We start from the raw sequence: 16,266 nt of genomic DNA on the forward strand, positions 1-16,266 counted from the left end.
TAGAAACCAGATGCTAACTAAAGCTCCAACCTCTGGCTAGAAATGATTTCCTGGCTGGTGCATTCTAAAATTAGGAGGAAGCTCTCTGCTAGACATGTGAGCTTTTTGGAAAAGAAAGTTCAGGCTAGGGGACTCGCCAAGCTTTTGGTGCCTTGGTCCTCTTTCCGTTCATGTGTTGGAAGAACGCGCTCGAAAATTTCAGAAGCCACAACGAGTAAGACTACCACAAGACCGCTGCTCTATACGCGAGTCAATCTTGGTGCTAATTGAAAAAGATAATCAACGCTATTCCGATATGTAATGTGTCCCTTTGCTAAGCATGAAACGTTGCATGCACAGAATATATTTCATTTCTTGTAAAAAATTATGGTTTATGTATATTGTTCTTAATTTTACGTGATAACATGTCCAGCCATGTTTTTTCATTTTGTGCGATTCTTGTGCGCGATGTGGCTAGTTGCAGGAATCGCTCGGTGTGCCCTTTTAGTCAGTTCAATGTGAAGGGACAAACAGATAAAACGAATCAATATATATATATATATATTGTGATGTAACAGTAAAGGCAACCTTTATTAGGCCCGGAAGACACGATGAAGCGACCACGCCCAAGGCACAGAACTCAGACAAGCCAAGTCCCCACAGCAGAAGAAGATGACGACCACTCATGATGATGAATATGTGTAAAGATAGATGATGTGCTTAATGAATGCCTACACTAACTTCCCCCCCACGTGAAAGCGGTCATCCTGACCGCAGTTCTTGGCCGCATTTTAAAGCGAAGATGAACGCCGTATGAAAGGCTTCATGCGGGATACGTGGACTATTTCTGCTGCCCTGTAGCGGCGGTCCGTCGGAAGAAGAACGGGTGCCACGCGATAATTCACAGGAGACGTTTGCTCCAAGACAGTGTAGGGGCCAATAAAACGTAATTGAAACTTCTCGCACAGTCCGGGAGTGCGAATGGGTGTAAGAAGGAGGACTTCGTCGCCAGGGCTGAAAAACACGGCACGATGGGAGGCATCATATTCAAGCTTGCGATCCTGTTGCTTGGCTTCAGTGTTGACGCGAGCCAGCTGGCGGCAATGAAGTAGACGAGACACGTATTCTTCACTTGAAGATGAACATGGTTTGACAGGCGCAGAGAAGAACGAAACATCGAGGAAAGAAGAGGGGAAGCGACCGTGGACGAGGTAGAATGGTGAGTAACCGGTTGTGCGCTGTACAGAGGTATTATACGCAAAAGTGACAAATGGCAAAATGGTGTCCCAGTTTCTGTGGTCGGGTTCGATATACATCGCAATCATGTCTGACAGTGTACGATGGAAGCGCTCAGTCAGGCCGTTCGTCTGAGGATGGTAACTGGAGCTTGTTTTGTGTGTAGTGCCGGCTGCCTTGAGCACTTCTTCGACGAGTGCTGAAAGAAATACTCTTCCACGGTCGCTCAGGATTACACGAGGAGCTCCGTGTCGAAGAATTATTGCTCGAAGGATGAAGTCGGCCACTTCCGAAGCTGATGCAGAAGGCACGGGAGCTGTTTCGGCGTAGCGGGTCAGGTGGTCGACAGCTGTAACTATCCAACGATTGCCCGTGACAGTCATAGGAAGCGGACCATACAGGTCAATGCCAACTACCTCGAATGGTTGCAGGGGACACGGGAGCGGTTGTAATTGTCCACTTCGAGTTGATGTAGGTAGCTTGCGACGCTGACAAAGGGCGCATGAGGCAACGTACTTCGCGACACAGGTGGACAAGCCCGGCCAGTAGTAGTGACATCTTATGCGGTCATACGTTTTCTGGAAGCCCATGTGTCCAGCAGACATGTCGTCGTGATATGTCTTGAGGACTTGAGCCCGAAGAGAGTGAGGTAGAACGGGCACCCAGCGTTGACCATCAGGGTGGTAGATATGACGGTACAGGACGTGGTTGTTGAGCTTGAATTGCGTCAGCTGTCGGCGAAGACGGGCGTTAGGGGGCCGGCAAGTCCCGTCAAGATGGTCCATGATGCGGCGACAGTAAGGGTCAGCACGTTGGTGAGATAAGAACAAACCACACTCGCTTGGAGAAGTTGGGTCCAAAGTAGTTAATGACGAAACATGTAGGGAAGAGACGGCCGAAAGCTTCTCGTGTGCAGCAGTGGCGGGTTTGTTGAGCGGCTCCGAAGGGAGTGGGCAACGCGAAACGGCGTCGGCGTCTTGATGCTTGTTTCCCGACTTGTATGTGATAGTGAAGTCGTATTCTTGTAAGCGAAGAATCCAGCGACCAAGGCGGCCGGACAAGTTCTTGATTGTCGAGAGCCAGCACAAGGCGTGATGGTCCGTAACCACAGTAAAGTGGCGGCCGTGGAGATAAGGTCGAAGGTATATATATATATATATATATATATATATATATATATATATATACACATGTATGTATGTATGTATTTTTCAGCTTTACGTTCTTTATTCTATCGCTGTTTGTCACACTGCTGAACAATAAAACTTGTGTTTAATTTAGCTGCCCACACTACATTTCTTATTATGCTGCTTTAAGTTTATGACCAGGAGGATGGGGGTTCGAATCCCCCTCTTTCCATGAAATAGGTCAGCCAGGAGAGAGCACTCGCAGAGATCATAGCAGATAACACAAACTCGTCATGCAGGTGGCAATTGGTTGTTTACATGTAACCCAAAGGCACATTCCACATGCAGTGCCACAACACACACTTTCGAACTTATTTTAGATATGTTCCAGTCTATACTATCCATTCATATTTTATAAATGGTGCGTGTGTGCCCACATAAATCTATCCCGCAAGTCATCTCGGCTTCAGAATTTTGTGTGAGTACTCGTGTATGCAACGAAGAAGGCAATGTCATAACCAATATGGATAGGATAGTTGAGGTGTCCGAGGAGTTCTACAGAGACAACCAGCATTATATCGTAAGAAGCAATAATAGCCCAGATGAATTCGACATCCTCTAAGTAACGACAGGGGAAGTAAGGAAAGCCCTAGAAAGAATGCAAAGAGGCGAATCCGCTGGTGAGAATAAAGTAACAGCGTACCTGCTGAAAGATGGCAGAGAAATTGTATAAGAAAAACTGGGCCACCTTATATACGAAGTGTCTCTTGAAAGAAAGGGTACCAAAATCCTGAAGGAATGCCAACATAATTTTAATCCATAAGAAAGGACACGTAAAGGACTTGAAAAATAACAGGCCAATCAGCTTGCTGTCCATTTGCTACAAACTATTTACAAAAATAATAGCTAATAAAATCAAGGCGACATTAGAGTTCAATCAACAAAAGAACCAAGCAGGATTTCGTACAGGCTACTACTCCACAATAGACCATATTCAATCAGGTAATGAAGAAATGCGACGACTACAACCAACCCCTATACATAGCTTTCATAGATTACGAGAAGGGGTTTGACTCAGTCGATTGATTGATTTGATTGATATGTGGGGTTTAACGTCCCAAAACCACTATATGATTATGAGAGACGCCGTAGTGGAGGGCTCCGGAAATTTAGACCACCTGGGGTTCTTTTTGACTCAGTCGAGAAATCTGCAGTAATGCAGGCACTACAGAATCGGGGCATCGTAGAACCCCACATAAACATACCGGAATAAATCTACAGTGGATCCACAGCCACCATAGTTCTCCATAAAGAAAGCGACAGAATCCCAATAAAGAAGGCTGTAAGCCAAGGAGACACGATCTCTCCAATGCTATTTACCTCATGTTTACAAGAGCCTTTCAGGACCATAGATTGGGAAGAGTTAGAGATAAAAGTTAGTGGAGAGTATTTTAGTAACATGCAATTCGCTGATGGCATTACCTTGATGAGAAACTCTGGAAATGAATCACTCATGATTGCTGAACTTGAAACGGAAAACAGAAGAGTAGGTCTGAAAATTAATATGCCCAAAACTAAAGTAATGTGCAACAGCCTCAGCAGAAAACAGAGCTTTGCGATTGGTGAAGAGACACTGGAAGTTGTAAAGGAACATGTCTACTTAGAACAGATTGTAATTGCGGAGCTGAACCACGAGATTGAAGTAACTAGAAGAATAAGAATGGGTTGGAGCACATTTGGCAAGCACTCTCAAATCATGATAGGTAGATTGCCACTATCACTCAAGAGAAAAGTATATAACATCTGCATCTTGCTGGTACTTAGCTACGAAGCAGAAACCTGTAGTCTTATAAAGAGGGTTCAGCTTAAATTGAGGATGACAAAGTGAGTGATGGAAAGGTGTAACCTTAATAGACAAGAAGAGACCACAAATGGTGAAGGAACAAACCAGGGTTAAGAATTTCATAGTTGAAATCAAGAAGAGGATGGGCCGGACACGTAGCACGTAAGCAGGATAACCGCTGGTCATTATGGTAACTGACTAGATTCCCAAAGAAGGCAAACGCACAATTGGGAAACAGAAAATTATGTGGGCTAATTAGATTAAAAAGTTTGCAGGTATCATGTGGCAGCATAAAGCAAAAAACCGGGTTGATTGGCGAATCAAAGAAGAGGCCTTTGCCCTGCAGTGGGCATAGTAAGGCTGACGATGACTTCTTCAGAATAGTTTTCCAGTCACTTCAGGCTCTGTTTAATAAGATTCTACTGTACACACCTCAGAAACCTCACCTGCAAACAAACTGTTGCGAGTGCAGTGCTACCCTTGGGCTTACATTCCTGTATCAGCTGCCTCTTGTAGCACAATTTATTTCTTGAGTAATGTAAAAATGATTTCTTCAAGAACATGCCTATCCCACCACTGTGCCTATCAACATGCCCAATGGTCAGCAGAGACTAGTAGGTTTTTCAAAGAACCACTTCCGTTGAAGATTCCTCTGATCTTATAAGTTAGGTTAATCCCCATTTTCTCAACAATACCTTCGCTTTTTCAGTTCTGCAGGCACTGACCCAAAAATTTTGGCGCGGTATTTTTTTCTCCTATATATTGCTGGAGGTGTATTATGTAACCATAACGTGGCACATCGCTTGCTGCAGCGCGTCATTTATAAAGGGCCCTTTTCAGGTCCAAACAGCGCCTCCAGTGGAGATCGCTGAAATTGAAACTGGGGCTCAGTGGCCTTCAAAGCTGTCAGTAGAAAATCTCGAGGGCCAGGTATTTTTCGTGATAATATGCAAATGGTTCCATGCGGTGACCCCCCCAATCATGGCGCGCATGACGTCACCGTCGCTGCGCATGCGCAGACTAGTTTCCTGTAAAAGGCCAGTTATTTACAGTCTGTTGATTACAGTCCATTCTCAGTGTGGGAGAGGTATAAGAAGAGCAAGCAACCATGCGCATCTGTCACCATCTAGCATGTGAAATAGCCAGCAGAACTATGAAGCTTAGAATAATACAGAGCTGAGCAAGTTGGTACATACAGCCACCCGTGCTGTTCTCATGTGCTCAGTGTAAACCCACAAAAACCGTGAGCAATACTCGGCGCCTCAGTGTTCCAGAAGCATCTCGTTGGTAGCACATTATTTAGCTAAGATTGCGCACAGGAAGCGAACACTCAAGATTATTCCAGAACTTGTTAGACCACCAGTGATAAGGCTGGAAAGTTCAATCAGTGAGGTATAAAAGATGGTGCATCCCAACGACGATCAGTTGATTGATTGCTGATGCTCTGCTCACTGCTATTATTGTACAGTGAGTTTTGCTGTGGCCAGACTATCCTTTCCACAACCACAACTTCCACCAAATAAACAATTTCATCTTAGACATACACACTGTTGCCTTCTTCGATGAGACAACAATAATTTTGGAAAACACAAAGGTATTCAAAAAGACAAAAGGCACCAGGCAAAGTCACCGTATCTAGCTATATTTGCAGAACTGCTTAACCTCTATGAGTTTTTCAGACTCTTTTCACATGCGCGATTCTCGTGCGCTAGTTCAGTTTCCTTCTGAAGAGAATACCGGTGGCTGTAATATTTTTAGCATAGATATCGAAGACCTTCATTACTCTTTGGCACATGAGGACTTGTTAAAAAGTGTTACCGACTGTATTAACGAACTAAGGCACAAAACAGCTTTCACTGACAAATGCGGCATTTCTACAAGGGCTTTTCAGAAGTTCTTTCTATGTACTAAAGTTGATGCTGGTAGGTTGGAAGCGCTTGTTGATTTGCGCTTGTTTGTCTCTTCTCTTGTGTCCCGTTGGTTTGTGCTTCCAATTATTTAATTATGAATTTGTACCAACTAGCCAGCCCGTCAACCTTACTGGAAGGAAGGCGTTTACGAGCACAAATCAGAAATATGTATTGGTTCCAAGGTTGCTGTGGTTCTTAGTAGTTTATAACTTAGCAATGAAGAGTGTCAAATGTATCGTAGGTGCCTCAGGTAATTTTTTTTGTTATATAGACAAGCTTTCTATATAGTGGTCAGGGCTTTGAAACTGTGGTAACCTGTGTGAGCGGAAAATTAGAATTAAGGGCAGGAGCGCTGAGCGTTGCTAAAGAATTGCCACAGAATAGTGAAATAGAACTTCTAAACATTTCTTTAACATTTTGGAACAACCACATATGCGGGCCACATTCTCCAAGATCTTCAAAACTGCTGTTAAACCTCATGTCCCTCACAATGCCATGTGAGCACAAAATGAGAGATATCATTAGCGCACAGGTCATATGTCTTTTGAATGTAGGTTATCCTCTAGTTGCAGTGGCCTCTTTCACTGAACGTTTAAAGAAGACTTATGTTAAGTCTGAGCATGGCTGTAGAAAGTGATGAAAGGAAACGTGTCGTGGGTATACCATACATTTATTGTGCGTCTCACAGCAGGCTTGGGCAAAGATACTTTGAAATCGTATCGCGATATGACACAAGATACGGACTCGGACAAAAAGTATTGAAGTACAGATACTAGATACTGCCGCAAAAACTGTATTGGATACGATACTTGCCAATCATATCTTAAAATACTTTGATACAATCACAAGTATGTTGTTATAGACCTCCCCTCCCCATCTATAGCTGAAAATGCATGTGCATAAAAATGACAGCTTGAACATTTCTAAAATGTTCCCGATTTTATATTAATGAACTGCTTATTGGTATCTCAATAACATTTGTCCCATAGTAAATTAGTTTACTTTCAAGGAACTTATTACAATTTGATTTAACTGCTTAACAGGACAGCTCTGTAGACACTTCGCTGACAGCGGTTCCTGCTTTCTATTCTTGTAATTGATTAGAATTGCTGCTAAGCTTGCTGACCAGCTAGCAGATTGCCATCTAATCACACAAGTTTCAATTAGAAGCCTCCACATGATGGTGCAAATACCAGTGTGCAGTTTTAGCTTGCTCATAAAAGACCGTTTTGCAGTGCTAAGTCCCCAGTGTACAGCAGCAACAACGGCAGTAGCGACCCTTTTGTAGAACATTATATAGGTAAGCCTGCGTAGAGCGCATGAAGCTGCTATTAGTTTTCTGATTCTTCTTATCTCCCAGCGTAAAACATTATTTTTCCTATATACTCACTAAAGTGTAATCAATTTTTTTGAGCGAGAGGTCATGTGCACCTCAGAAACTCCTCGTACTTGCTGTATTGCTCACGTGGTGGTGACTAGGAAGAAAGTGGCGGTCACTTTGGTAGAAATAAAACTCACTAATGAGCCCAGAAAACTTCATAATTCCAAGTACAAGCAAAGCGCACTGTATTCTGATAGCGGCAATAAGTGTCGTCGGCCATTGGCAATCTCATCTCATCATCCGTAGAACGGGTCTTGTATTTATAGAGTAGTGATGATACCTTCCAGCGTTATCGCTATTGCACTTGCATAAGCTTGCGAATTTACAAGACTGGGTGTACTACGCGTAATGTGAATAATAATTGTTAAGTTTTTACGTCCTAAAACTCTGATATGATTATGAGGACAGCAGAAGTGTAGGGCTTCAGAAATTTCAACCATGTGGTGTTCTTTAACGTGGATTAAAATCTAAGAACTATCAACAGCAAAAGTTTGCAGGATGCAAAATGTTCGATAACGCTGAATTCTCGTTTTGTCTGGGAATGTAATTTTAATATAAATGTTCCATACTGTACTTGGCATTCTGACCTATACAGTCTCCAGCTTGATTACTAGCATTAAGCACTGATAAAGCAGAAATTCACATTTGTTGTGGATTCAGTGTACCGCAAAATTTTGCAGTTGATAGTACATGCGTCTCTAGCATTTCACCTCCATCGCCATGCGGCCGTCGTAGCAAGATTTTCCCATAATCTTATCAGCACAATCTGAGACATTCTTGAAATTTACGAAGCACCGGCAGGCGGCTTGCGCCGAGCAGTCATAAGTTTTCTGTGACTTAGACCAATTCACACTTAAAAAAAACGTGTGGCACACTGGCAGCATAGTTGCACAAATCGGCATAGGAGAACACTGCTATTGGTGCTGTAACCGCCTATAGCTATGATTACTTGGCAATTAGCAATAGTGACAAAAATACGGAGGCCTAAAAAATGAATACAAGTATAGCTAAAATATAAACACTGTTGTTTCAAGCATTCGTGGTGAATAAGTTGAGGTGCACGATACAGGTGCTCCTCTAATACTATGGCAATTAAACAAGATGTATCGTTAACTTACCTGTTTAGGTAAGACAATAAAATAATCAGTGCCCATGAAAAATTTGCCTGAAATGGCCTCGTTAGGACATTCATAAGAAAATGGACCATTTAACATAACAATGTCTCTCGAATCCCCTTTGTAAGACATTAAAGATGGCTCATAAATATTCCAAGTATTACGACCCAAACAGCAGAATGTTTGTTGCTGTATACTGAACGCACTCCCACATAATCGCACATTTGTTTCCCAAATAAACTTGACAGAGTAGCAAACTCAAGGAAATGTAAAGGCATAAACAGTAGCAAAAATACGTGGACCATTAAAGGTAAGAATAAAACAAAGTGCTTCATTTGGCTGAACTTTACAAAAGGCATATTGCATTCATGAGAACGAAAAAAAAAAACTTTTCAGAGCACTAGGCGATGCAAGGGAAGGACAACTGAGTAGTACTTGTGCTAACAATCATGTTATGATTTCAAAATATTTTTGAATGGAAGCAGGAAGAAAGTGGCATGGTACACTAGGATATCAACTGATAGAAAAGTGATGGTTTTTTTAGATACAGCATCAGTGCTGGCGGTGCGATAGTTCCATGCTGGAAAGTGGCATCAAAAGCTGTACGCTCATTACCGTGCGAATTGTGCTACGCGGCGCTTGCAAGTGGACAAGGGTGAGTGCCGTGGCTCTGACAGAACTAAAAAGGGAAGAAAAGGGAAGAACTAAAAAGGGAAGATAAAGGGAAGAAAGCAACACGACACCGCTAGCTCTCTGTCGTGTTGCTCTACTTTATAGCTTGCCCAGACTGGTGGAGCCACTCGAAAAGATAAAACGATGATACTACTCGCAGTTTTATTGAGGTGGCTTAGTGGCACCAGTACCAGCCTGAGCAGCAGAGTTCAGTAAGCAATTAATGTTTGGCAGGCTATACCGTTGTGACCGCAGTATCTAGTATCTTAAGATACACGATAAGTTATTGAATGTAACCCAAATACAGATACTTGTCTTGTGAGATGTATCACGATACAGATACAATATACTCAAAAAGTATTCATGATAGTATCTCAGATACATGTATCTTCGATACTGCCCAGCCCTGCTCACAGGCTGAAGAAAACGAAGTAAACAGTAAATATGGAGTTAATGTTATTTTTTTGGCTGCCAATAAGCGGGGTAAGATTTATGTCGCTGTACAGAGAGTCAGTGAGTCAAAGACAAAAAGTGGACCGATACTATTTGTTTCATAGACCACACCAACAATTCACTTGATTGCTCTACAAGTGTGCTGTATAAGGTCTCCTTCAGCTACAGCTGCTTCTACATAGGACAGGCGGGACACTGCATTAACCACTGACTGTTGGAACATAACAGATCGCTTCTAATGTATTTTTACATTATCGACAGTATAAATTTGGTTGCTAAATTTAAAAATTTTTTTTTAAAGGTTGGGGGACATCTAATAGCTTAAGCAGAGTCGATGGAATCGTTGAGAGCAAGCTCAAAAAAGTGCTTGTCAGGATTCACCTAAAAAGATTGCGGGATCATACATACGACTTCCTTTATGCAGTGTAAAAAAGGTGTTGTGTACCTTTGCCGTTTTCATGTGGTCGAGTATACATAGGCCAAACAAGTAGATGCATTAACATCAAGTCCTTGGAACACAATCGTTCATTACAAAGGAATGCACACTCACATGTGTCACAACATGTTGCGCTGTGCCACTGCACATCTATGTTTCATGAAGCTAAGGTGCTGTTGACACATCATGATCAAATCAGACTAAAAATAATTGAATGAAGAAAAGTGTAATTATAAGGGCTAGTTTTTCTTCATTAGACACAATATTCATGAGAACTACGTAATAGACAGTAATACCAGAGAAAGTGTCATCATCATCAGCTTGACTACATCCACTGCAGCACAAAGGCCTCTCCCATGATACACCAATCAACCCGGTCTTGTGATTTTTGCTGCCATGTTATACCTGCAAACTTTATAATCTCATCGGCCCACCTACTTGCGCATCTTCGTCATCGGCCCATCTACTTGTGTCTACCCTTTGTGCGTCTGCTTTCTCTGGGAATCCAATCAGTTAATGACCACCGGTTATACTGCCTATATGCTGCGTGTTCGGCCCATCCTCTTCTTGATTTCAACTATGAAATCCTTAACCCCGGTGTGTTCCTTGACGATTTATGGTCTCCACTTGTCTCTCAAGGTTACACCTTTCCATCACTCACTTTGTCGTCCTCAATTTAAGCTGAACCTTCTTTGTAAAGCTCCAGGTTTCTGCTTCGTAGCTAAGTGCCGGCAAGATGCAGCTGTTATATACTTTTCTCTTGAGGGATAGTGGCAATCTACCTGTGATGATTTGAGAGTGCTTGCCAAATCTGCTCCAACCCATTCTTATTCTTCTAGTTACTTCAATCTTGTGGTTCGGATCCGCGGTTATTACCTGTCCTAAATAGACAATCTTTTACAACTTCAAGTACACTATTACCTATCTCGGAGCACTGTTCTCTTCAGAGGTTGTACATTACTTTTGTTTTCTGCAGATTAATCTTAAGACCTACTTTTCTGCTCTCCTTGTCTAACTCCGCGATCATGAGTTGCGATTCGTCCCCTGAGTCACTCAGCAATGCAATGCCATCGGCAAAGCGCAGGCTACTAAGGCACTCTCCATTAAATCTTATCCCTAGCTCATCGCACTCTAGGCCTCTCAAAACCTCCTGTAAGCACGCAATAAATAGCATTGGGGAGATCGTATCCCCTTGTCTTACACCCTTCTTTATTGGTATTCTGTCACTTTCTTTATGGAGCACTATGGTGGCTGTTGACCCTATGTAGATGCGCAATTGCTGATATCTCTACTGAATCAAATGCCTTTTCATAATCTACAGAGACTATATATAGCGATTGGGTGTATTCTGAGCATTTCTCTGTTACCAGATTGATAGTATGAATTGGTCGATTGTTGAGTAGCCTGTTCGAAAATCTGCTCGAGCCTTTGGTTGATTGAATTCTGATGTTTTAATTCTGTTAGCAATTACCTTTGTAAATAGCTTGTATGGGATGGAGAGTAAGCTGATCGGCCAGTAATTCTTCAAGTCCTTGACGTCTCCTTTTTTATGGATTAAGAAAGGGGACGGCAGGAAAAGTACAAGGAATGTTATTAGAAGTAAATATAATGTAAATGTGAAGAAAGAAAAGTGGACGAAAAGATAACATGCCACAGGCAGGATCCGAACCTGTGACCTTTGAATAACATGTTTGATGCTCTACCAACTGAGCTACCATGGCGGCTATTGCCCTATTCACTTTATAGGGTATATATGTGCATTTAACCATAGCAGCATCAGTCTTTGCCACCTGTTGCCATTGTGGCAAGTGTGGAACCCTCTTTCTTGCCTGTTTGGCCTCGCACAGTTTGTTATCCTGTTAAGAGATAGCAGCTGGCTGATTGATCCTGCCGGTAGCAAGTTATATTTTTGTACACTTTTGTTTCTTCACATTTACATTACAATTACTTCTAATAACATCCCCTATACTTTCTCTGTCATTACTGTCTATTAGTTCTCGATAGAAATAATTGAGGCCTATAAGACAAGGAGTGAGCGATGCATTAGTGTGCCCACCATTGCCCTACATTATAGCAAGTTTATTTTTGTAGACACTACAGTATCTTGAAATTTCATGTCTTCAAAAGTACACGTCGTCTGTTTTCAGTTTTTTTTGTGTCTGTTCAAGATACAATGCTAGCTTGCAGTTTCTTTTGCTTTGCTTTATCAAGGTCACATAGGTGTGAGAAGTGTACTTTTCTTTCTTAGGCTTTCAATAAACAATCAGTTGCGCATCAGCGCTGTGGTTTGTCATCCGTGTCGTCAAAGCACTGTTTCAGAAAAAATGTTCAGGCATCTTCAGTTGTGATGTTGCCCCGTTTTTCAGAAAGAAGTACGAAGCACTTTTTGCATCTGCTGTGCTACAACGTTGCCTTCGTCACCACGCAGCAATGAGGTTCGCTATGGGCATAGCTTTGCAAGCAGCCGTCAAACAGTAGCCTGCTGACACCATGTGTGCATTGGTTGCTTTGATGTACGATTGAGCTGGGCACCTCTTTAAGCTCGGCCCCAGTGGTGACATCACAGTAGTCTGCGGTCTCTTCGTCTCATGTCAGTGCTGCAATGTGTGGTGTACAACGCTGGAATGGGCATGTAAACTTAAAAATTTATATAGATTACATGCATTCGCTGTTCAGATTTGGCACATGTTCCCAAGAATTGACCCTGCAGGCTATCTTACCTCTGAAATTTATGTGTCAATACCCATTTAACCAGACTGCATTTGATTCACATTCTTTTATTCTCCTTAGGCTCTAAAAATCTCGTGTGATAGCAATAATTGCAGACTCATATAATATTGTATAACAGGTGTATTTCATGCTTAATCCCAGATTTCGTGTCTTTTTCATGGCACTCATGGAGCAGTACTCACCCGCAGCAGACCAAACTCTGCAATAAGGCTGAAGGGCCCAGCCAGAGACTCGTCCCACACGATAGCCTGAAAGTCGCACGTGAAAGGCAGCACTGTGAAAAATACAGCACTTGCAGAGACCTTTTTCTTTCATCTGAAAACTTTCCCATTTGTTTCGCATTGCTGCCTGTTTTCACTTCAGCTCAATATTTGCAAGGGAATGGTAGTAGGCAAGCCTACAGCAACCCACAAGTTTGTCAGGATGTTCACTGCATACAAGCACTGTTGTGTATACACCACATCTCAATTGACGTTAGAGGGCTGCATTTCTGATTTCGCACTGCAGTTGGTCTTTCTGTCAAGTAATAACCCTTTTATATCCCAGTTTTCACATTTGTGGAATCAGACTAGCCAACCTTTTGTCTTAACCATTGATTTCAAATGTTGGCATTACTTGAGTATTTTATAAAAACATCTGTGTGTGAACTTCTGTGAGCAGTAAGTGCACATAGAGCAATACTCAATGAGTATGCGAGCATCTTTTTTTTTTTGGCAAGTTCCCTCTAAACTCACGAATTTTTGAATTATTTCGCTTTATTCAGGAAAAGGGAAACATTTCTCTGCGACTACTGTTGCACTGCAAACGACCAATACTTCGTTATTGGACTTGTCTCTGAGGCATCCACTTTCGTGGACACCAGGCATACTGAGTTCGTGTGAGAAGCTGATCGAACGCCGAATGGTAGAAGGATCCGCTTTACTGCACTTCGCCTCTGCATGACAAGTTATACGTAATATAGCTAAATGAACCTTTTCGCAACAGTTTAAATTTATTTACATGCGATGTGGATTAAACAATGAAGACAAACATGCTACAACTTTTTAGCTGGAAAGCACCGACAATTAACACGCTGAAGCAGAGGCAATTACCTTTTGAACAATGCCACTGCTGCTGGTGAAAAGCATTCAGATTGAATGAACGAATGCACTGGTAATGATGATTTAACAACAATGAATATGATGGCGGACATGAAGTTGAGCTGTGGGCAAGCAAATGGGCCTTGAATGGCGATCGTGATGGTGGTGATGAAAGCATTGTACATGCGTACTAACGTGTCGGTGATGATGTTGTTGAATAAGAGCCGTTAGCACTTAAGCGGCCGCGTGAACATTTATGACCGTAATTCGTTGAAATGAAGAAGGCGTTGATTACATGGTAAGTAGTGATGACAATGGTCAGTGCATAGCGTTAAGAAGGATGAAATATGTAACTGCTGTTTCCGGCATTCTTTTCTTCTAGAACTAAGCTGAATTTTTGTCTATTTCTACTGTAGGATGCAATGTGCTTGCATATAGTGAAAAAATATTTACGTGCGCAGCTGGACTGGCCACGAGATGCGAATTTATGCGCCTGATTCTGAACACAACCGAGTGCAAAACCACGAAACGAGTTCGGTGCAGGCGCAGTAGGCTTTAACCGGACAGAACTCTGTGCTAAGTCATCATTTGAACACAGCCTCTCATGGATCTGAATTCATTAGGCACAAGTGCGCTGTGAAAACGCGGATGCCAGCACAATCGAGAAACAACCTAGAGTAGCGCTTATGCGGAGACGTGAAATGCTGTCACCGCACAAGGCATGGGAGCGCCCTTCACTCTAGCGCTAAGCGAGGCATGCACGGGATGCTGTTCATCTTGTTACCTTGGTGCCATTGCACTTGTCGAGCAATTCGATCAGTTCTCTCCTAGCTGCCTCACGCAGCAAGGCGACGTTGACTCTGCCGTTCGCCAGGTGCGCGGCCATTTTTAAACACCGCCCCTCGTCGTATCCGACCACGGAGTGTATCCGACTACATGCCATACTAGTTTCGCTTTCTCTCAGCCGCTTGACAAAGCGGAAATAAGCAGTTATTCAATAATACGATAGAATAACTTTGGAAATAAGTAAGCAAAGAGTCAATGCAAGTGGGCATGCAAACTACACAAAAACCGGAAGCGTTCAAAATTATCTTGTTGTTATGCCACTTACCAAAATAAAACTAAAATATAACTGTTCTTTAAGGTGCCGACTTTTGTGTTACTTCGACGTTTGGTGTAAGTAAGCAAGCATAAAACCTAATTTATTTGAAGTTTATATATAAAGTTTTGTAAAAATATTTACCATAGAGTTATATAAAAATATTTTACCGGGTGGTTCGTGCGCTACATGTTGCAGCAGTCTCTGCCGATAATAATAGTTTATGGTTCAAGTCATGGAGTTTTTTATTAATATTTGGGAAACTGTATGGTTCAAGTCAACGCTAAAGGTGTGTGCCGAAGGGTCGGCGTGCCGCCGCCAACAATTTTGGTACGACGGCGCCACCGCCAACTGATCGGCGCGCTGCCGCCGTCGACGTATTTTCTTGGCGCGTCATTTAAGCCAGATTTTTTTTCTTTTTTTTTTTTAGCTAACCTACGTTTATTTTCCACCTTCTGTCACCAGTTCGGCCTTAATTCTGTCCACTTCGCAAACGCATCAAAATTGGTTCACCTGCAATTTCAAGTAAATAAGTGAACTATAAACTAAATTAAAAAAACTGGTCGAGTGCTCTAACATAGTTGGATTACATTTCAACGAGAATTTTAAGATACTTTTGAGTTCACTGCATTTCAGCCAATCCCGGTCAGTGACAGCACCAACGGTGGTGTTTGGCGAGGACTGTTGACATAATCTAGCTGACGAGAATACGTAATAAGTGAGGCGGGCTTTGAACATTGATGCAAGGTTTGGAAAGTTGGTACTGGAATATTCATAATGATGACTGAGCAAGCGAGTCGAAAAACAAAGGCAGTTCAAGTGCGAAGGGTGCGGCCCAGAAAGGTAGAAGTGCGATGTGTATGGAAGATATTGTTATAACTGAAGAAGAGCTAGCTGTTTAAGGCATATTTATACAAAAGAAAAAAGAACAGTTAAGAAACTGGACCACATGCGTGGCTTTAAATGAACAAAGAAAGGTAAATTACAATTATTATATGAAATGCTCTATCAAACAGAAACGATCCTCATTGTATCGGTAGGTTGAGCAAGATCAGCAATATTGGATGAAATGGTAATCACCATAAATTAGGTTTCTTTGAACTGTCAAGTAACGCACAGAAGATGAATGCGGAGAAAACACGGAACCGTGGGCTCGTATTTTCAACGTGCTTTGTCCTGCACACCATGCGATGCTCTACGCCGCGC

At 42.3% G+C, this 16,266-nt stretch overlaps 1 protein-coding gene across 1 annotated transcript in view; it reads right to left on the reverse strand.

The window, feature by feature from the left end:
- Nucleotides 1-14,903, reverse strand: part of LOC119167957 (vacuolar protein sorting-associated protein 33A) — a 177,170-nt gene extending 162,267 nt beyond the window's left edge. The window contains exons 1-2 of the mRNA XM_037419419.2: nt 14,746-14,903; nt 13,065-13,130 (exon numbers count right to left, since the gene is read on the reverse strand). Coding sequence (XP_037275316.1) covers nt 13,065-13,130; nt 14,746-14,847 — 168 coding nt within the window. The 5' untranslated portion in view covers nt 14,848-14,903. The remainder of the gene's footprint in view (nt 1-13,064; nt 13,131-14,745) is intronic.
- Nucleotides 14,904-16,266: the final 1,363 nt, after the last annotated feature.

This window comes from Rhipicephalus microplus, chromosome 3 (genome assembly GCF_043290135.1).
Source record: "Rhipicephalus microplus isolate Deutch F79 chromosome 3, USDA_Rmic, whole genome shotgun sequence".
Taxonomy (NCBI): domain Eukaryota; kingdom Metazoa; phylum Arthropoda; class Arachnida; order Ixodida; family Ixodidae; genus Rhipicephalus; species Rhipicephalus microplus.